At 39.6% G+C, this 22448-nt stretch overlaps 2 protein-coding genes across 5 annotated transcripts in view; one reads left to right on the plus strand and one right to left on the minus strand.

The window, feature by feature from the left end:
- Positions 1–22448, minus strand: part of RAB37 (RAB37, member RAS oncogene family) — an 83015-nt gene that overhangs the window by 31261 nt on the left and 29306 nt on the right. The window lies entirely within an intron of this gene.
- Positions 5357–20072, plus strand: CD300LF (CD300 molecule like family member f). 4 transcript variants are annotated; one of them, XM_027873064.1, is made up of 7 exons: positions 5357–5481; positions 8799–9131; positions 12292–12403; positions 13182–13312; positions 15751–15773; positions 16303–16464; positions 19117–20072. In XM_027873064.1, exons 1-7 carry the CDS (start codon positions 5442–5444, stop codon positions 19258–19260), a joined length of 945 nt encoding a protein of 314 aa, XP_027728865.1. In that variant the 5' UTR covers positions 5357–5441; the 3' UTR covers positions 19261–20072. The 4 variants fall into 4 exon arrangements, with proteins under 4 accessions (XP_027728865.1, XP_027728866.1, XP_027728867.1 ...); XM_027873065.1 differs by having other exon boundaries at positions 13182–13294; XM_027873066.1 differs by lacking the exon at positions 16303–16464.

The raw sequence follows: 22448 nt of genomic DNA on the forward strand, positions 1-22448 counted from the left end.
TTTGGTTGGGAAATCCACTGGACATCATCCAAGGTGGCAGGTCTGCTACTTTGTTTTCTCATTTAAAGACACTTTATTCCTCAAATCATGGCTTTGATTTATTTCAGGACTTGACGTGTGTGTGTGTGTGTGTGTATAAAATTCTGGGCAAGTAGCTTAATTTCTCCTAGCCTCAGTTTCCTCATCTGCAAAATAGGTGCTGTTCTGACTAGTATACACCCTATTGGAGAATGTATAGAACTGAGCTGAGCTTCCCTGGCTATTTCAAGGGACCTATATGATTAGCATTGAGGAACTTAGGAAGAAGGCAGGAAACACTGATGGCACCTGGGAACAAGGGCTGTGTCAAAGAAGATGGACTAGTGAACCAAGAAAAGTCATCTGCTCAGTAGATATTAAAAAGAGAGATGACTTCTACTCTTGCTTTTTACTTCTCTCCTGAATATATGTCATGGAATTTTCTCTCTTGGACATATTGTGGAGGGGAGAAAAGCCCCCTTTTTCCCTCCCCTAGTAACAATGGTGGCCATTTGAACATGATAGCAGACATGCATTGGCAGGGTTGCATGACAGTTCCTCTGCAGCTGCCGCAGTCTCTACCAATTATCCCCCTCCCTTCCCTCAATTTATTATTCTGAGACAACAAGCAACAGAACTCAACTTGTTGTCCCCCCTCCCCACCTTTCCTCCAGCCATGCAGCTGAGGTTGAAACAAAGGAAAAAAGAAGGCTTGCTCAGCCTAGGGTGGCAGTACTCTGATGGTGCTATAGCAGTAGTTGGCCAGAAAACCAAGGAATGATGAGACCTAGGACAAGGAACCAATATGTACACCAAGCTTGAAAGAAAAGAGACTGTCATCTATCCAGCTGAGGCTGGTACTGCCTCTTCAAAAGTCCCTTGGAACAAAGACAGACCAGGTGGAAAGTTAATTCCCTAAATTTGTTTTGCATGATTATGTTTTTGTAATGAATTTTGTTTTTCTTGCCTTCTCGATGGGCAGAGGGAGGTGGGAGGGAAAGGAGGCAAATCTGAAAATAAAATCAAAGTGAATTTTTAAAAAGTTAATTTCCTAGTGTGGGAGGGAGATGAGACAGCTTTTAGGGCCATTGAAATCTGCCATTGAAAGAGGAGTTAGAAAATAAGAGGTACAGGAGTATAAGAAAAAAAGATGGAAATTATTCAAGATCTCAGGAGGAAGCAAACTCAGTTAAAAAAAGTTGAGCACATTGTAGAAAAACCAACAAGGAAGATAATAATAGAAGGAAAGATGGCTTCCAGATCATCTAAACCAGTACAAATATCTCTGAACACAAACATTTCTGAATATAAACATCTCTGAATAAACATTACCAGACAAAGGAAGATGAATCAACGCCTAATGAGCCAGAAGACCCTGGGGATTCCTAAGAGAACAAGGAAACACAGCAGGAAGTTCCTGAATGGATTAAGGGAGAATTAAGATTTGTAAGAGCTGAGTTTATGGTTTGCATGGCAGAAATAATGGGCAAAATAGAACAACCAGGATCTACAGTGACAAATCTCACCAAAAGAGATGACAATTAATTGGGAATGTAAATACATAGAAGGAAGGACAATTTGGAAAAGAGAAGTAAAAAACAAAAACATCAAAAGAAAGCATGAGATCTTTATATAAGCAAAACATTGATTTGGAAGACTGCATGTGTTGCAACAATTTAAGGATTACAGGTCTCCTAGAAGGATAAGAAAAATAAAACAAACAAACACATTTGAATACTGTAAGGCAAGAAATAATACAAGAAAATTGTTCAGAACTTCTGAACATGGGAAACAAAGTGCCAATCAAAAGAAGCCACAGATTGCCTCTAGAGATTTAGGGGAGTATCTTGAAGAGAACACTACACCTTAAATCTCTTCAGTAAGGGGAAATCCACTACCTCACAAAGCCTTTCATTTTGGATAGATCTAATTTTAGAATCAGAGAAATCATGGAGACACACAATGGAATTTAATTTTAGATTTGGAGCTAGAATGGTCATTAGAGGGTATTTCTAATCTAACCCTCTCATTTTACAGATGGAGAAATTGAGACTCAGAGAGGTTAAGTGGCTTGTGCAAGGTCACATAGATAGTGACAAAGGCTGGATTTGAACCCAGATGCTCTGACTCTAAATCCTACATGCTTTATCACATTTTATTAGGGAATGCCCAGGAATGGCATAGAGATGACTGAGAACTGGCATGGTGAGACTGAGACTAGGCAAATGATAGGGTGAAATGCTTACCAATCAGAGACCAGGGTCACAGGTTGGAAGTAGAGGGTGGAGAGGAGTGGGATGGCATGAAGATGCCCAGGAAGTGGCATAATGGGCTTAAGACTGGGCAAGATTAGGTGAAATGGTTACCCATCAGGGCTGGTTTCTAGAATCCCTAGGTAATGTAGGTGGATTATGCATCTGGTACATTGGCATGGATGTCAATTCCTGTCCACACTCTCTAGACTCCATCTCTATGAAGAGCTGAAGGTCCCACTCCTGTCACCCTGCACCAGGGGTAAGGAACCTGCAGCCTCGAGGCCACACACATGGCCTTCTAGGTCCTTGGGTGCGGCCTTTTGGCTGAGTCCAAGTTTTACAGAACAAATCCTTTCATTAAGGGGATTTGTTCTGTGAAATTTGGATTCAGTTGAAGGGCCTCACTTGAGGACCTAGAGGGCCACATGTGGCCTTGAGGCTACAGGTTCCCCACCCCTGCCCCAGATGGTGATGGGTAAGGATTTCCCCTTATCCTGAGCCCAGTATCAGGCCTACTACACAACTTCTGGGTCATCTTCATGCCATGCCATTTTCTCTCTATCCTCTACCAGTGTGTCTGGAAGCCATTCTAGGCAGAGCTTGGGGTAAGACTTAAAAGCATTAGTATTCTTAGTAATGATCATAAGAAACTATAAACAACAGATCTCAGAGGCTAGGTTGAGGAAATTTGATTTCAAAAAGATGCTAGACATCTGAGTAGTGTGTATCAATTCTTCCTAGATCCTTTTTGTGTCTATAAACCTTTAGATGTCAAAGCTTTTAGAATCCATAAGAATGCCTTAAGTAATGGGATAGTTTGCAAAGGTCTTTTCATGATGTCAATAACTTAGACTAGCAGAGTTTTAGGTTGATATGACCTATGATAGCCTATGTGGCCATCTGGCTCCTTCTCTTACTCATTCTCATCCCAGATTCTAAGGCAATCAAGGAATTACTTTGGATGTTTCCTTGCATATTACTAAAATCACAACACCTTTCCCATTAATCAATCAGCTCCTGGTCTTTGCCAAAACAGTTAATATTATTTATTAAATAAACTGGAGAAATCTCTTTCTCCATAATGTTTCCACCTTAAAACACCCTAATTTCTTAAGGTTTGGCATCTAAGTGGTGCAGTGGATAGAGTGCTGGGCTTGGAGTCAGGAAGACTCATCTTCTAGGGTTCAAATCTGGCCTCAAGACTTTTAGCTGTGTGACCCTGGGCAACTCACTTAACCCTGTTTGCCTCAGTTTCCTCATCTGTAAAATGAGCTGGAAAAGGAAATGGCAAACCACTCCAGTATCTTTGCCAAAAAAAAAAAATGGGGTCACAAAGAGTCAGACAGAGTTAAAACAACTGAACAAGAACAATTTCTTAAGGTTACTGGCTATATAAAATGTTAACAAAAATCATAATAAAACAAAGACAAATAATTATTTACAATCTTAGAGCTGTGAGAATGATCATATCCAAACTTGCTTCTATTCCTATTATTTGCTGACTTCTCAGTTCTGGAAATAGTCTCGTCACTTAGGTCTCTCAGGATGCCAATTATTAAAATATGTTCTTAAGATTTCAGCTAATGTGGCATTTAAAAAGGTTCAAGAGACATAATTTCTGGGTAATTTAATCATTTTATTAACAAAGCCAGCATGTTTATTAATAAAAGGATGGTCATTTGGCTGTCTCTCTCTTAGACCAAAGATTCCTCACAGTAGGGGGTTCACAGTTTATATGCCCTTTGAAGACTAGCTATTCCTGAGGGTGGCAATCAACTCTGATTGGTTAACAATTGATAAGAATTAATACTATAATGAGAGGGTGAGCCATGCTATAATGAAGGTCTTGGGGTACGTGACTTGGATCACTCAAGTCTTGGTCAAAAAGACTTATCAATTTCCCTATTACCTGTCTGACAAAAGGGAGAATACACATTTTCCCAGACCTGTCTGAGCAAAAATAATGAGCAGGAATGCACCCATTAGCCTAAACCTAGACTTTCTTTTACTGTCTTTGTTAGATCTCGGCCACCCTGGCTGGGTGAGTGTTTTGGAAAAATTTCCTACACTGGTTGATTCTGGAGGAGGAAGCAGAAAAGGGGAAAACTCTTGGTCCTAATACAATAATTAGTTATTAATACAAGAGAGAAATAATTATTTCTCACACTAATAATATTCTATTGTAAGAGTTAAAACTTCTCTCAGGAAAGAAGTTCTTTTAGTCTTTTTTTCTTTTTTTTCCACTTTTTTCTTTTAATTTATATTTTATTTCCCCCACTTACATCTAAAAACAATTTTCAACATTTGTTTTTAAAACTGAGTTCCAAATTCTCTCCCTCTGTCCCCACCCCCCTCTATGAGAAGGCAAACAATTTGAAATACGTAATACACGTTTAGTCATGCAAAATATATTTCCATATTAATTAGATCTTTTTTTCTATGCCCTCTCACAGTCTCTTTTCTGCTTTCACAATTAAAATAGACTTTAGAGTGATAGACAACTACCTTTCTCTCAAGAGCTTATACCCTCTTAAAGGTAAAAAATAGTTTCTATTGTCTGTGGGAGTGGTTATTGAAGCTGGTATTATGGAGATATAGACTATCTAGAACAGGGGTGGGGAGCATATGTTGCCCTCTAGATCCTCAAGTGCGGCCCTTTGATTCGATCCAAACTTCACAGAACAAATCCCCTTAATAAAAGGATTTGTTCTATAAAACTTGGACTCAGTGAAAAAGTCACACCTGAGGACCTAGAAGGCCACATGTGGCCTCAAGGCCGCAGGTTCCTTACCCCTGGTCTAGGGTCAAAAAGAACCTTAGAGATAATCTATTACAAATCTGCTCCCCAGTTTAACAGATGAGGAAACTGAGATCCAACTAATTAATTTGAAAGGGGTTGACTATTTCTAATATTAGAAATCACTCATTGGTCCCAGTTCTTACCCCAACCAGGCACTAGATGCTTTCCTGTTGACTTTTTGACTAGTGGTTATTAGAATATATTTCACCCTTTCACCTTCTTCCTCTTTCACATTTGTTTCCAAATGTGAAATAAAAGAATAAGGAAGTGGATGAGAGACAAGAGAAAGCAGAACAGTTGAAAAGCAGAGAAGATGAATTCTACTGTGCTGCCTTGGACGGACTGAGACACTGTAGTGTGAAAAGAGAATGTATCTGCTGTCAGCCCTTCTCCTTCTGTGGCTCCCAGGTGAGTGGGAGCTGAGTCTCCACACATAGGAAAAGCTCTCCTGGCAAGATTAGTTGCTGGCAGAGGGCTGATAGAGATGATGGTGCTGGAAAAAAACACCCAAGGGAAACTCTGTAGCTAGTGTGTGCGTACAGGAGAGCTTTTCCTATGCTTGTGTGTATGTGTGTGTATATATGCATGTGTGTGTATATATGTATGTGTATGTATATACGTATGTGTGCATATATGGTGTATACATATACACACACACATATAGACATACACATATAAATAAATAAATAAGACTATTTATCTATCTATCTATCCATCCTGATGTCCCCTTCTAGAAGTTCTTTTGAATGACTTTAGGATTGCTTCTCCAGGAAAATCCTTGTACTACCATTTCAATTAATCAGTCAATCATTCTTCAAATATTTATTATCTTCTATGTGCTTATAATCTCCATTGAAAAGTGTACATTTACTGAAAACCAAATGAGCTCCCCATAGAAAAACTATGCCTCCCCAGCAGTTGACTACCCAAAAAGGAGACCAACAGTTGTATTTTGCCACACAGACATCAAACACCAAGTAAAGGTGTTTTCTGTATTCTTCACAGAGTCAGTGAATGTATTTACCCGGTTTCTTTTAGTTACTTTCAACAGTTTATGGAAGTAAGAGGATACCTTGAGGAAGAAGGGAGTGTGAATGAGGGATTTGAAAGAAGGAAAGGTAGAATTTGCCAGGCAGGGAGTACAGGTGATTCTGGACAAACAGCCAAGAGAAGGCAGCGTGTGTGGCACACCGGAAGAAGCCCGAGTTCTGGAATAAGAGGTCATGGGTTCAAATCCTATCTCTGATGTTTATTTATGATTTTGGACATGTCATTTATCCTCTCTGGGCTCATTTGTAAAGTGAGGCTGTTGGATTAAATACCTTCTGAAGTTTCTTTCAGGTCTACAATCCCAAGAAAAGAATGTAGGAAGCTGGGCAAGCAGATTGGTTAAAATGGAGGTCATCTGGGGCAGAGGAAAGAAGAAGGGAGACAGAGGGGGTTGCAGGAATTGAATGAGGGGTAAAATTGTTATTCCCACTATTGTACTGTAAGAAATGATGAAGGGGATAGTTTCAGAAAAAACCTGGGAAGACTTGTATGAACTGATGCAAATGAAATGAGTAGAACCAGAATAATTTATATGATATATTATGTATATAATATAACATAACGACATAATATAATAACTATTTAAATCAACTTTGAAAGACTCAGTAACTGATCAACAAAATGACCGACCACAATTTCAAGGGACTCATGATGAAACATGTTATCTATCTCCAGATAGAGAACTAAAGGATTCAGAATGCAAATATGAACCATATTTCCTTCCCTTCCTTCCTTCCATTCTCATCCTTCCTTTCTTTCTCTTTTTTTTTTTTTTGCATGGGGGGGGGGAGAGTACATGGTTAATGCAAGAATTTGTTTAGCATGACTTTACTTATTTGTAATAGATTTTGTTTTTCTTGCCTTCTCATTGCGGGGGGGAAGAATTTAGAACTGAAAATAAAATAATATAGAATTTTAAAAAATGTTATTCCTAAAGTAATGGAGACCCTATAGAAAGGGAATAATGTACTTGTGGCAAATCCGGAAGGGAAATTCTTTCTCTAATAATAATAATATCAATTAAATAAATTTATTTAAGCACCTATTTTATAGAAGGCATTATGCTACACACCAGAGTTCAAATCCCATCTCTGTCACTTATTAATTCTGTGACCATCCAGAAGTTGTTTTACTCCTCTGAGCTTTAGTGTCCTCATTTATAAAATGAGTTAATAATGGAGCCTACTTCACTGGTTTAGTACTGGATCTGTGGGGCAGTATGGTAGATTAGACAGAAAGCCAACCTTGCATTCAGGAAGAGATTACATTTTGAATCCGTATGACAAGCTTATATAGGCTAGTATTGCTCTCCTACTTGGTCCCAAGAGCTTCAAGTCTCACTGATCAGCCCTCACCGAAGAAACATGTCTTCTCCCTAGAGTAAGGAATGCTCTCTCCTTCATTCTTACCCTATTTGTAAGTTCTAAATAAAATATGACTTATGACTTTGGCTACGTCACTTAGCACTTTTTGGGAAGGCAATTGGGGTAACACAGCTAGTAAGTATTTGAGGTCACATTTGAACTCAGGTCCTCCTGACTCCAAGGCTGGTGTTCTATCCACTGCACCACCTTGCTGCCCCAGTTTAGCATTTCTACAGGCCATCAGGGTTTATAATAGGTAAATGAGACTTAAATTGAAAACGACAGCCCCTCCTCTTAAGTCTCTTCCCCAAGACAGGTTATATAAGCAGACGTCTATTAAATGCATACTGCACTCAGAACACTGGGCTATGGGAGGGGGGAGGATTGAAAAGAGGGAGGGGAGAGTGTCTGCAGCATATTTCATGGCCTTTTGGATGAATCCACTCTACTTTGGGTGTCAAATCTGAGTGTATCAGGACCACTATTCCCCTGAGGAGCTACCTCCAAAGCAGCAGGCTAGCATCCAGAGCATATGCTTACAGTCCTTCATAGTCAGCAAGCATTTATTAAGCTTCTACTATGTGCCAGGCACTATGCTAAGTGTTGGGGATGCAAAAAAAAAAAAAAAAGGAAAAATTCAAGCCCTGCCCTCAAAGAGCTTACAGTCTAATGGGAAGAGACAACATACAAACAATTGTGGACAAATAAGATATACATAAATAATTGGATAAATTGGAAGTAATCTTAGTGGAAAGGCAATAGAATTAAGAAGGACCAGGAAACTTCTATGCCATGCCAGGGATTCTCTTGGGAAACATGCCTGCTTCCTGATGGGCCGCTTAGCGATAATGATAATAATGATAACAACAGTAGCTATGTAGTGATTTACACATGCCAATTCATTTGATCCTCACAACAACCCTGTGAGGTAGGTGCTATGTTATTATTATTATTATACAGATGAGGAAACTGAGGCATAGAGAGATTAAATAAAGTGCCCAGCATCAAATAGCTATGGAGTATCTGAGGCAGGATTTGAACTCAGATTCTTCTCATCTGAGGGCATAGGCTCTATCCACTGCACCACTTAACTACCTCTGCTAATAAATCATCAGCTCCTTCTAGTTCATTTTTCTAAACATTAACTTTCTCGCACGCTGAGGCCATTGCAACATCTAGGCTTCTTTGGCAATTTACTCTAGCTCACATTAAAGGTGCTCACGGCCCCTGCGGGTAACTGTACTCAGGGGCTGCTTTCAGTTCAGTGGTTTTAGCCCTGAGGAAATGAGATCCTGGGTTTATATTTTTCAGGTTGTTTCTCCGACGAAGCGGTATGGGGCCATCAACATGTGAGGTATGAAGAGAATAGTTTGGCGACCATAACGTGTCATTATGCCTCAGGATGGGAGGATTACGTGAAGTGGTGGTGCCGAGGAGCTGTTTGGAGTTCTTGTGAAATTCTTGTTAAAACCACAAAACGGGTTAGCACGAATGGCCGTGTGTCCATCCAGGACGATACCACGGCGCGCAGGTTCACGGTGACGATAAGAAACATCAGAAAAGAAGATGAAGGCGCTTATTGGTGTGGGATTGAGAAGGCAGCAGTTGACCGTGGATTCCAGATTGAAGTGACTGTTTTCCCAGGTACGAGACTCCTGTGGAATGTTTGTGAGGTCTTAGGGCTCTGGGTTGGAGAAGCAATGACTCTGTCCCTCTGTGCCAGAAAACCGCTGAGTGTGTTCCTACCCTCAGCTGCAGGTTGTAGGGTCAGTTTTAAAGGGATCTGGAAGAGATGGGTTAATGACTGTGCTTATATCTGAATCCTATTATGCCCTGGCCTTCTCACTGTGTCCTCATTGCTCTTAGAGGGCTTGGATGAAACTGAGAGCCTTACCCTGAAATGGTCCCTGGGACTCAGTTTCTCAGCCTATGTTGGGACCGCTCTCTAAAAGAGCCAGAGTTGGGGAAGCTAGGTGGCATAGTGGATAGAGCACCTGCCCTGAGGTCAGGTTCAAATCTGGCCTCAGACCAAACACTTGATGCTTACTAGCTGTGTGACCCTGGGCAAGTCACTTAACTTCAATTGCCAAAAATAAATAAAATAAAATAGCCAGAGCTCTTTTGTGTATGTGGGGGAGTTATGTGTCCAGGGAGAATCATGCTGAATGCATGTTATACCTGGACCCCGTGTATAAAAATCATGGAGAGATGTCCAAGACTCTGATATCTCTAAGAGCCTGTGCTCCATGGGATTACCAATTGCCAAAGTTTCCTTAGATCTTATTTGGTCCTTGACCTCCTTTCTCTCCCCCCACCAACCCCAGAATGTGAAAGACTTAGGCACCGGTACACTACAGTGGCCAAAGGTGTGGGAGGTTGAACTGGTCAGACTTAATTTGTGGTATGATTTTTTTTTTTTGGTCTAGGCAATGGGGTTAAGTGACTTGCCCAAAATCACACAGCTAGTAAGTGTTATGTGTCTGAGGCCGTGTTTGAACTCGGGTCCTCCTGACTCCAGGGCCAGTACTCTATGCACTGCACCACCTAGCTGCCCTGTGGTATGATTTGAGGGTTCCTATTTTCAAAATATCTCCTTCCCCAGTGATTAATTCCTTTGTATTTTGGGCTATCTTTCCGTCCTTTTGTAAGATCCATTAAGACCTTATGTCAAGGGCATTGTCAGCTAGGGTACTTGGATATAACTGAGGTTGATAGGCTGGACCAGGCTCATTTGTAACTCACCCCTCAACCTTCTACTTGACTTGTTCTCAGATTTACTCTTATCATCCTGAGTTCTAGTATAATCCAGGAGGTTATGTTTAGATGTTTTCTTATCAATTAATAAAGTTGCAGCCTCTTTCTCATGAATTTGTTGAATAAACTGGAGAAACCTTCTTTTCCAAGAGTTATTCATCTCTAGATGTTAAGTCACTTAATCTCTTACAATAGAATAAATATTAAGTTAATGAATATACAATTTATTAACAATAAATCAATAACAAAACAAAGGCATAGATAGATTATTTATAATGAACTCAAACATCCTCTATAATACCAGATGCCTTTTCTTCACTTCTGGAGACTTAATTCCACCATTTAGTTCACTTAAGATACTGATGAAGATTTCTCAAGAATTCTCTCCACATTTCTCTTCAAGAAAAAAGTTTTGAAGAAAATGTTATTTTGTTCCTTTTCCTTGCTCCTCTCTTCAGCCATCACAGGTGAATTAACATGGCAAACTGAAAGTTCCTTACAGAATCTTCATGGAATTTTTGTTTCTTCCTATAACAAGTCAAGACAGTTCAAACAAGAAATTCCTCCTAATATTTTCTCTGTCTCCTCTGCAGATTCTTCATAGATTCAAGTTAACCTACATACATTCTTTAACTTTATTAGGGAGAGATATCTCATAGAGAATTACAATTATAACTTTAAACTGTCATTTCAAATTGCTGTTTCCCTCTTCCCATATTCCATTTGGACATTAAAGATACAGTCTAGCTGTATCTTAGTCTAGCTTACTAGGTGTTGCATATGAATTTCAAAGTTTCCATTCACGTTGTATTCTTTTCATGAGGAATGTTTAAAGTTCTGTATTCTATTAAAGGTTTATTTCCATGTTCCCCCCCCCCACTCCCCTCCTATTATATTTAGTTTGGGAGGGGTAAGTTGTTTGGGTTGTAAGCCTTTATCTTTTTCCTTTTGGAATATTATAAAATTTTCTCTTCTTTAAAGTTGTTGATGCTAAGTCTTCTCTGATCCCAGCTGTAGTTAACTGGTACTTGAATTCTTTCTTTCTGCCTGTTTATGGTATTTTTCCTTTGACTTAAAAGCTCTGGATTTTAGCTATGACATTCCTGGGTATTTTCAGCTTGGGGTTTCTTTATAGGAAGTGATCAATGTATTCTCTTTAATTTTCAATTTGCCTTCTGGTTGTAGTAAATCTGAGCAGTAAATCTTTTTTTTAAAAAAGTGATTTCTCAAAGCATGCCCAAGTTTTTTGTTTGGTCATGATTTTTTTTCTGGAAGTCTGATGATTCATAAATGATCTCTCCTTGACTTGTTTTCTGAGTCAGTTTAAAATAATAGTAAATGCAGTTTTTTCTATTTTTTTCAGTCTTTTGACTTTGTTCTAATATTTCTTCTTGTCTCTTGTTTCAGAGCTACTTGGTTAAGGTTTTCTATCTTTTGTTCTAATCTATTTATTTTCCTTTTAATATTTTCTTCTTGAAGTTTAATTTTATTTATAATTTCTTTTTTTTATCTCTTGCTTCAGTTCTGGACTAGATAGAAGAGCTTCTATTCCTCCCCCCACCTCCAATAATTGATCTTTCTGGGATCAATTTCAATCATTTGCTGGGGGGGTTCTGAAAGAGCTTGATTTCTATACAATCTTGCACACTGACATCTTAACCAGAATTCCAAGATAATTTATATAAACCATAGAACTATACAAGTGAGATGTTTTTATTTTTGTTTTGAGAGTATAGGATACATAGAGGGAGGAAGCCAGGCACCAATAACAAACTTCCTACACTTGGCCTTTTACCTGAGGTTAACCCCGATCCTGACAATGATAGTCTCTTGCATAGAAATCCCTGGGGACATAAGAACAGTGGGTGAAAATTATTAGTAAAGCCTACTCCATTGATTTGTTAAATGGTTTAAATGAGAAGAGAGCCTGACCAAAGTGGCCCCCATCACCAGATTCCTTGAGAGCTCAAAGGTATTGTGTTGTGTTATAAGGGATTGGTAGGAGGAGGATTTGTTGGACAGTGACAATTGACCTGGCTTGTATATTTAGCATCAACCACAGTGAGGACAACCACCACTACCACACCAACCACCACAACTACAACTGTGACAACAAGCACAGGAAACACCACGGGAATGGTAAACAACTATTCTTTTGAAAGGTAAGGGAAACTGATGAAACTCAACCCCCCAGAATAGTACTAATGGGAACTCAGATCAATCAATGCAAGCCCTTGCCAAATGCATCTCAGCCATAACATGGCCCCATGGAAGATTGAGGAATCATTGACTCCTCTGATAGTCTACTCTTATTTTCTCTGGGGTAGAGAACCGGATCTTCTTTGTATCCCATCTTTGTGCAGGGCCATGCAAGTAGTAAATACATTTTTGTTTTGTTAGAGTTGCTTTGTCAGGACCTCTCCTACTTTCTACCTCTCCTGATTCACACGATATTATTTACTCCCTTGATGAGGCTTTCTCTTTAGTCTCTCAGCCATCATGTTGGTTCTTCTAAATGAGAGCTTCACTGCTGCTTGGTAGCCCTGACTTTTCACTGAATTCAGAAAATTGGAATTCTTTTTAGAAACTGAGATTTGCTAAAGAGGCAGCAATTTTTGTCATTGGGCATCTCCCTAGTTTCAGACATCACCATTCTGCTAAAGTATGTGAGCTGATGTGGTACAGTTGAAAGATCACTGGATCTGAAATCAGAAGATGTGAGTTTGAATCCATTTCTTCTTTTTGCTACTTGTGTGGCCCTGGACAAATCATTACACCGTCTCTGGGCCTTGGTTTCCTCCTCTGTAAAGTAAGGAGTTTGGATGAGATGATACCCAAGTATCTTCCCAGTTCTAAATCTAAGATTCTACAGTTTATGTCTATTGCTATCTACTCCCAGAAGTGAGCATTCCCTTAGTTGGGGTTTCCTTTTCTTTCTAGGTTTGAAATCACTGATCTCCAGGTCCTACTGCCCATCATCTTTGGCATTTTGTTGGTAATGTTGGTGGGGACCTCAATTCTGGCTTGGAGAATGATGCTAAGACAGAGGAAAGGTCAGGAGCCAGCCCTGGGTATGTGGAGGAGGAGAAGGGGATGAGAAAAATTATTATCTTCTGGATCATCTAAACATTTTTATAAGGTCAAGGGCAGCTATGGGTGGGTAGAGTCTCTAAAGTTGAAATGCAGCTTCTAACTTGAAGGGAGAAGGTAGAGAAGCTAATTGTGTGAGTCCTGAGGTGGCTAGTGAAGGGAAGTGGTACACACTATTCAAAACTAATTAATTAATTAATTAATTGATTATGTAAGATATGGTAATTAGTTCTAGCCCAATGGAAATACACAGTGTAAATCTGAATAATGTAATCCTCGGGGATTCATTATTGGTACTAATCAGGACCTGGGCATAGATGACTTTTTCTACTCCTCCATTCACCATATTACCAGATGATTACTTTCCTGAGTCACTACCTAGGGAACTGATTCCTGAATCCTGGCAGGAAACCAGGGTCACATATCTGGGGCCCTGGTTGTGTGGTTTCTGTTCTTTTAAACTTGGTGGATTTCCCATTTAGGCTCTGAGCTTCAAAGAAATTGCCTTAGGCTCACTTAGGAGCTGCTCATCTGATCTAGGAGATTTTATAAGCGTATATATGTGTGTGTGTGTGTATATCTCTCCGTGTGTATGTGTATGTGTATATATATATATGTGTGTGTATATGTGTATATATAATAGAATTATACATAATTAATATATAAATATATGTGACACATGTTATATCAATATATTTATTGAATACATATTATATAAATGAAACTTACTATCCACTCCTTTATCTTACCCTTTTCTAAGCAGTTCTGCTAAATTTCTGTGAGCAGTGATTATGTGATTTTTAACTTCTGTCTGGAGATATTGGGTGTGTCTTCCATCTCTGCATCCAGACTGGGAGGGGTGGTCATCATTGAAGAATCTTCCCCACTTCTCCCTGATCTGACAATATCCCTTATCTCATAATACTACACTGTTCTTTCATAAGGGATTAGTTTTCTATTTCAGACTGGTGGGAATTGTGTAATTTTCCTGTCTAACTCCACTTCCACATTTTCATATTTGACACATTTGTTCTGGCTAATTCTCAAAACCTGCATATGTAATGAATTAAGTCTTCTCCTTGTTATACCTATATCTTATTGCTTGATGGTTGTGGTGGCTAGGGGAGAGATGGGAGGATGTCTCCCTACCTTTGGATGGAGAGAGGCCCAAAGTATTTAAATTCTCAGTCATTCAGGAAGAAATCAGGGAACTTAAAACTAGAATCCATATCACCTAATTTTGCTAACTCACCCAAAGATGCTTTAGAAAGTCATAAAGAGAGAAAAGTGTTTCTTAAACCCAAACTATAGTGTGGTTTGGGACTAGAAAATCTCACTTAAAAAAAAAACAAACCTTTGAACTAAGATTCTTTTTGTAGCCTCATGGGGAGGCTTTCTGGTATCAAGGGGTGAGAGGCTGATTGGTGAAGCAAAGAGAGGGTGGGATGAGGTGAGTAGGAGGAGGACGTAGGGAGGAGAAAGAATGATTTGTTTTAAGTTTATATATTTTGAGAAGTAAGACCTTCTGGCAGTAAAAGTTTTGTAGATGGATAAAAATTGTCCATTGGGAAATACTGGTATATATGAACTCTTATTGGACTTTGAGTCAGAATACTTGGGTTTCAAGTCCAATTCTGCCACTTACTAGCTGAGTAACCTTGAACACATCAGATAACCTCTCTTTAGTTTCATTATTTATGTTAATAATACTGCATTTCTGGAGCAGTTAAGTGGCAAGATGGATAGAGCACCTGCCCTGGAGTCAGGAGGACCTGATTTAAATGTGAACTCAGAGACTTGACACTTATTAGCTATGTGACCCTGGACAAATCACTTAACCCTGATTGCCTCCTAAAAATTAAAAAAAAATACTCCATTACTTTTCTCTTAGAATAGGTAATATCCAGTGGTGTACTGGCAAATATTTAATAACCAGATCTCCAGAAGAAAAAAAAAATAGCACAACACACTGTTTCATTTTATCTGCATTATTAACATTTTCTCTATCACTTTCTTAAGTCTAGATTATCAACAAAGCAATAAATCAAGCCCTGATTCATAGTATTTGCTGATTTGTGAAGTGTGAATGCTTACACTGAAAATTTAACTATCTGCTCTCTGAGCAGGCTGGTTCCAGTTGGTTTCAGCACACCCCTGATAATAACTATCCTCATATAGAGTTGTATTGGACAAAGAGGACCATAGGATTTAGAGCTGGGGGAGGGGAGGAAGGGGCCCTTAGAGTTCAATTAGCTAAACACATATTATGGATGAGAAGTTAGTCAAAAAGCTTTGCAATCATAGGTTGCTATATAGACACAAATTCTTATCCTCCATTAGTCTCTCTTGCCTTTCTCTGTGAATGATGGGGCATTCTCACTCTAGGCTTCTAACTCTTGGCTGTTTTTATCCTTTTTAGAAGCTGAAAGACTTGCTGAGCCGGTAAGAAAGGTTTCTTTATCATGGGGGTGGGGGAAAAAAGTCTCTCTATTCCAAAAGATTTCATGTGAATTGAACTCAGCAGAGAATATTGGGTGTGTTCTGCATAACCTACCAGAAAAGGCATATGTACATGTGCTGTAAGGACTGGGGTCTCATTGGCCAGTCCCACATTATACAAATATTTACCCTATCTTATGAGGTACAAATTGAAGGTTTTTAAACCTCACAATAGCACTTGGAGAAGGTAGCTTTGTCGAGGGAGACCAGGAGAATCAGTAGGAATTGGAAGGAGGGACACCCAGGCAGTCTTTGAATTCAAAATGAGGATGGAGCAGAATCTGATGGAGATAGAGTGGGGAAAGAGGTGTTAGGAAGTGTTGTGGTATTGTACTGATAGATACCTGTGGGTGGGGAGTTCTTCACCAAAGAGAGGTCTGTCATAAAAAAAGAGGAACTTATGGTCAATCAGGAATGGGCTCATTCCCACAGAACTGGGTCATTTGTCTAGAGCACACAAAACTTTCAACAGGAACCCCAGCCGACAGAGGAAGGCATTTGTTATGCAAATCTGACCCTTCATCAGGGGACATCCAGAGACTCCCCTCTAGATTCTCCAAAGACAAAAGCTTCTTCTCTCCAAGCCTCCTCCAGAGTCAGTAGCATCCACGAGGAAGTGGAATATGTCACAATGGTATGTGCTAAGGTGGATCTGCTGTGTTTTAAATTCAAACCCTGATGCTGAAGGATATAGAGCACTTATTTCAGAGAACATCAAAAGTAAGTTACCCTACACATGATATAGTTCAAGTCTCTTATTTTTATAGCTGTAGATACTGAGTCCCAGAGAGTTGAAATACTTTCTAGGAATCACAGAACCTGAGTAGGAAGAGGTTTTTAAAGTCCAACCCATCTATTCTAGCCTATGCTGTTGTTCACTTGTTTCAGTTGTGTTCAACTCTTTGTGACCCCATTTGGGGTTTTCTTGACAAAGATACTGGAGATGTTTGCCATTTCCTTTTCTAGTTCATTTTTTTTTTTTTTACAGATGAGGGAACTGAGGCAAGCAGGGTTAAGTGACTTGTCCAGGGTAACACAGCTAGTAAGTGAGGCCAGATTTGAACTCAGGAAGATGAATCTTCCTGACTCTAGGCCTCTGTCCACTGTACCACCTAGCTGTTCTATTCTAACCTACGCTTAGGAACAAGTCTGACCCATATCCTCTATAAAATTCCTATGTGGTTGTCTACCCTTTGCTTGGCAAACTCTAATGATGGAGAACTCAGTACCTCCCGAGATAACTCATCCCAGTTTTCTTAAGGAAATTTTTTTCCTTCCATTACCTAAATTTGCCTCTCTGCAACTTTTATTTATTGCTCCTAGTTCTGTATTTTGGAGTCAAGGAATCCTTCTTTCATGTGTTAGGCTTTCGCAAACTTGAAAAGAACTATGTTGTTCCCGCCAAGTCTTTCTTGCCCTGGATTAAAAATTCCCATTTCTTTCAAGTGATCTTCATATTCCAAGATCCTTCACTGCCCTGGTAACCGTCCTCCCTCTGAATGTTCTCCCAATGTCCTTCCTAAAACATGTCACCCAGATCTGAACAAAAGACCCCAGTTAGGGTATGACCAGGGCAGAGCCTATTAGGATGATCACCTCCGTTCTTGTGAACATTATACCTCAATGCAGCTAAAAATCAGTTTAACTTTTTGGTTTTCCAAATCATACCGTTAACTCATAGTGTGCTTATAATACACTAAATCCTCCCCACACTCCCTGATCTTTTTCATAGGAAGACATTTAAATTTTTTTTCTACTAAATAGTATTTTTCCAATTGCATGTAAAGACAATTTTTAACATTCTTTTTTTATATAAAATGTTGACTGCCAAATTTTCTCCCTCCCCTTCCCCTTCCTTAAGATGGTAAGCAATTTAGAGGCAGCTAGGTGGCGCAGTGGATAGAGCCTCGGCCCTGGATTCAGGAGGACCTGAGTTCAAATTCGACCTCAGACACACAACACTTACTAGCTGTGTGACTCTGAGCAAGTCACTTAACCCCATTGCTTAGCCAAAAAAAAAAAGATGGTAAGCAATCTGATATAGCTTTTACATGTGCAATCATGTAAAACATTTCCCTGATCTTTTTTTAGATGAATTGCTGTCTAGCCTCACCTTCCCCATATGGTCTTTAGGAAGTTGATTTTTTGAAGCCAAGTATAAGACTTCAAACTGACCTTTTTCCAGTTCCATCTGAGTAGATTTGGCCCAACATCTTCATTCTGTCATTCAATATGTTAGTTGTCCCTTCTAGCTTCATTTCATCTGCAGTTTGAATATACATACAATCTATGCATTTGTCTAAACCTTTGATTATTTTAAAAAAAAGTTAACTAGCATAGATCCCTGGGGACACTCCATTAGAGAACTCCTTCCTGGTTGATAATGAATGATTAGTCTGACCATTCAACTAAATCTGAATCTACCTCACCGTATCATTGTTTAACCCTTAAGGATGTAGGGTTAGCTCTTAATTCTGCTTGTTTTTGTAGTACTGATGAGCTAAGAATGCTTTTTATATATTAAAACACAATAAAACTTTATTTAAAAATAGAAAAATCATTCTCTGCTAGCTGCCCATACAAAATTGACATTGTTTGCCAATCCCTGGTCTAGCCCAAACCTTGCCACCATGTCCTGAAGAATGGCAGAAGAAACTTTGTCAAATGTAAAAATCTAGATAAACTATATCTATTTTATCCCACCATCTCTACCTCATTCAGTGGTTCAATAACTACTTTTAAAAAGGAAATTATGTTGGTGTGACATGGTTTGTTCTTGATGGAGCCTTTTTTTCAGTCCAATTCCTTTCTTTCACACCTGAGGAAACTGAGGCCCTGAGAGATTAAGTGACTTACACAAGATCATACAACTATTAGTGGAAGGTCTAGGATTCAAACTCAGGCCCTTTGACTTGAAATTCAGTGGTTTCTCTACAGCCATGCTGCTCTCTTTAATGACAGTTCTTTACCTACTAAACTTCAGTCCCTTTCAAGCTTGAAGTCAAGTTGCCTTCATCTTCCTTTTCACCTCACTTCCCCCTTCTCACTTCTCATTCCCCCTACCCCTGAGTCATTGGCCCTTAAAGTCAGTAGAGCTGCTGGGAGTAAATTGAGGAGTGCTGAATCCCCACCAAGTCGCCATGTTCTAGATAATGTAAGGGGGAGGTATTGGCCTTTTTCTCTGTTTCTTGTGACTCTACATGACCATGACCCAGACCCAACATTCCCTCCCACTCCATTCCTTTCCTGTCAAGCCTCCCTCTGACTGTTTTGATTTGTTTTGCAGGCTGACCTCAAAGAAAAGGATATATCCTATGCTACCCTATCTCTGGATACCCCAGGCCAGAACCCAATATACTGCAACACAGAACAACTGAGCTCCCACTATCCCCTGAGAAATCCTATTGAGAATACTGAATACAGTTTGTAAAAGAAGATTTAGTTTCTCTCTTAGTACCTTCTTGTCAGACCTTAGCTCTGCCTTGACTTGTTTTTTCCTTCTTCCTCCTCTTCTTTCACCTTCTTCCAAGGACATGTACTCTGGCCTCTGGCTAAAGAACATGCTTAAGTAGAAAATTCTAATTGGCCTCATGTTTTCTTGGGTGGTGGAGACTGTCCATTGAAAGAGGAGCTGCCCACTTGGTAAACTTAAAAGAAAAAACAGCTTCCATTCATTCCTTCCTTTTCTCTTTTTGGAGTGTGACATTTGGGCATCAGAAAGCCTTTCCCTATGACTTCTAATGAGGAGAGAGGGGAAATTCTACACCTTACCCCCAAGCAATGACAACTGCACACAGTCTGCAACAAGAACATAATGGGTCTGAGACTGGACCTCAAGTCGCTGGCTGACTCTTCTGCTTTGTGTTTCTTGCCCTGAACATGGGGGATTGAGCAGTGATCCTGAGATAGATGTTTCTACCCTTGCCAGAAGCCTTGTAGGTTCAACATGTTGGGAGTCATTGAGTCTACATGTTGGTCACCCAGAAGGAAGTGATCAGCACAACTTCTTGGAGGAGAGATGACTACTGCCAGGAGGACACTACAGATAAAAGGACTAAGAAAGTCTATGCTCAGTCCTGGCTTGCCAAGAGATCTGGACTTGTGCATAGGGCAAATGGTATAAGCTAGAGAGGAAAGTGAAAAATTTGTTCAGCAGTAGTCTTCATTTCCTGTGAGATTATAGTAGTAATTATGTGTTATTGTATTATGTTTTAAATATTTGTTAAAGCGTAGTTAAAAGTATTTGGGGTTTTATGTATTTCTTTTTTGGCGGAAGAAGTAAATAGATGTCCTATACCTGATGTACTTTTCACATCGAGTACTTTTCTAGAATGGACCTTATCAATCCCTTTTGAGGAAATCCCAGACATGAGTCATTACTAAGCTTTATCTGTGAGATTTATTGAGGTAGAGAACATGAGAAAAGCTTGATTCCTTCTCTTAGGAGAGTAGGTATCCCTGGGATATAATCTCAATTTTTACAAGGTCAGAGCTAGGGAACATTGGTGAAAAGAGAGTTCCCTTCCTTGGAGGTTGGGGGGCACTGGACTGTGGCTCTTACACATATGAACCCTTTCAAATGAGGTAGCTATGTGGCACTGTGGATAGGGCATTGGGCCCCAAGTCAGGAAGTCCTGAGTTCAAATCTAGTCTCAAACACTTACTAGCTATGTGACACTGAGTAAATCACTTAACCTCTGCCTCAGCTTCCTCAATTGTAAAATGAGGATAATAATAACATGTACTTCTCAAGGTTGTTGTAAGGATGAAATGAAGTAATATTTGTAAAGTACTTAGCACAATGCAGGCTGACATATAATAGATACTTAGTAAATGCTTGTTTCCTTTTTATTTTATTTAAATTTTTCACATTATCCTGAAGTTTACATCAACTTAAATATTCCTATATACACGAAAAAGAGAAAGAGGATAGTGCATGAAACCATGAACCTATCAAATATAGCTTGCATTTATAACAAACACATTAATTTAAAAGCTGTCATTCCTCCCCAAAGCTACCTTTGTTTATGTCTACTTCTGAACCTCCTTCTGTTCTATTCTGAACTTTTAAAAAAATGTTCCCATCACCCTCTTTTCTTTCTTTTCTCCTGTTTTGGGGGGGCATTATTTTTTATAATCCCTAACTCTCCCAATCTACCACCCCCTTATTAAAACAAAACAGAACAAAACCCTCCATTGTAACAAATAAGCAGAGTCAGGCAAAACAAACCCACTCATTGACCATGTTCAAAAATATATATTTAAAAAAAAATATGGAGTGCATGGTACCAGAGGCATTATGTTAGTTAGGGATGTGAATGGGGGAAGGGAATAGCTAAATAGGCATCTTGCCAGTCCAAAAGTCTAACCTACTCCTTCCCGGTTATATTCCTCCATTAGAACACTTGGTTCTTTCCCAGGCCTTCCCCTTGCGGTGCTACACTCATCTTTCTCCATCTCCACTCCTTGATGAACCAGTTCAACTCTACACTGTCCTCTTTTCTTGAGTCCCTTGCCCCCTTATACTATTGCCAGACTTGCCCTGCAGAGCCTCAACCCTAGATTATCCCCACTATTCACCGAATCATTCCTGTTCATATGCTGCTGAATAAAGCTGGAGAAAATCATGAAATTCCTGATTGGATCCACTACAAATTTATGCTGTGTAATCTCTACTGGGTCCTCACTGCAGCAAAGCAATGCCTTTACACCTCCCTAATTGACTCACTATCCCATTCACCCAGTGGTTTGTCATCCCTCCTCAAGCATCTTCTAGCTCCTCTTCTCCCTACCCTCTCTGCTGAGAATCTTACCTTATATTTCACTGAAAAAAATTAAGGCCGTCTGCCAAGAGCTCCCTTTTCTCCCATTCCTCTCATCTCATGTCACTCAAATGTTTCTTGCCACCATCTCCATTTTCACTCCTGTTTCCCATAAAAAGTTGGCCCTTCTCTTTGCCAAGGCAAACCTCTCTACATGCACAAATGATTCCATTTCACTCCATCTTCTCCAGAACATTGTTCTGCTCCAGTCTTTCTAGGGTATGATGTCAAATTATTTTCGAAAATTGCTGGACCAATTCCCTGTTTCTATCAAGGGTACCACCATCCTCCCAGTCACCCACCATCCCTCCCATCCACCCAGTCATCTTTGACTCCTCACTCTCTCTCATGCCCCATATCCAATCAGTTTCTAAGTTCAGTCAATTTTACCTTTGCAACATCTCTGGTACACGTACATTCCATTCTCTCCTCTGACATTGCTACCTCTCTGGTACAGGCCAACATCTCCTCTCTCCTTGATTATTGCAATAGCCTGATAGTTCATCCGCCTGCCTTGTCTCTCTCTATTCCAATTCTTCCTCCCCTCAGCTGCCAAAATGCTAATAAACTCCTTTTGTTTTATTCCTTGAGTTTGTCTTAATTGACAAAGGCAAGGCCTGAACCAAGATGGCAGAACCTGGAGTTGAATCCAGTCCTCTGAATTTTAATCATTGCATTGATTTAACCGTGGTGTCTAAAGTAATTTTACCTTTAATTTATGACTTATTTTCCCTTCCATTTATCTGTGCAAAAAGAGAAACATATGACATACACATCTGTGTTGGACAGTCAGTAA

The sequence above is a fragment of the Vombatus ursinus genome, unplaced genomic scaffold (genome assembly GCF_900497805.2).
Source record: "Vombatus ursinus unplaced genomic scaffold, bare-nosed wombat genome assembly UNPS02014801.1, whole genome shotgun sequence".
Lineage (NCBI taxonomy): Eukaryota > Metazoa > Chordata > Mammalia > Diprotodontia > Vombatidae > Vombatus > Vombatus ursinus.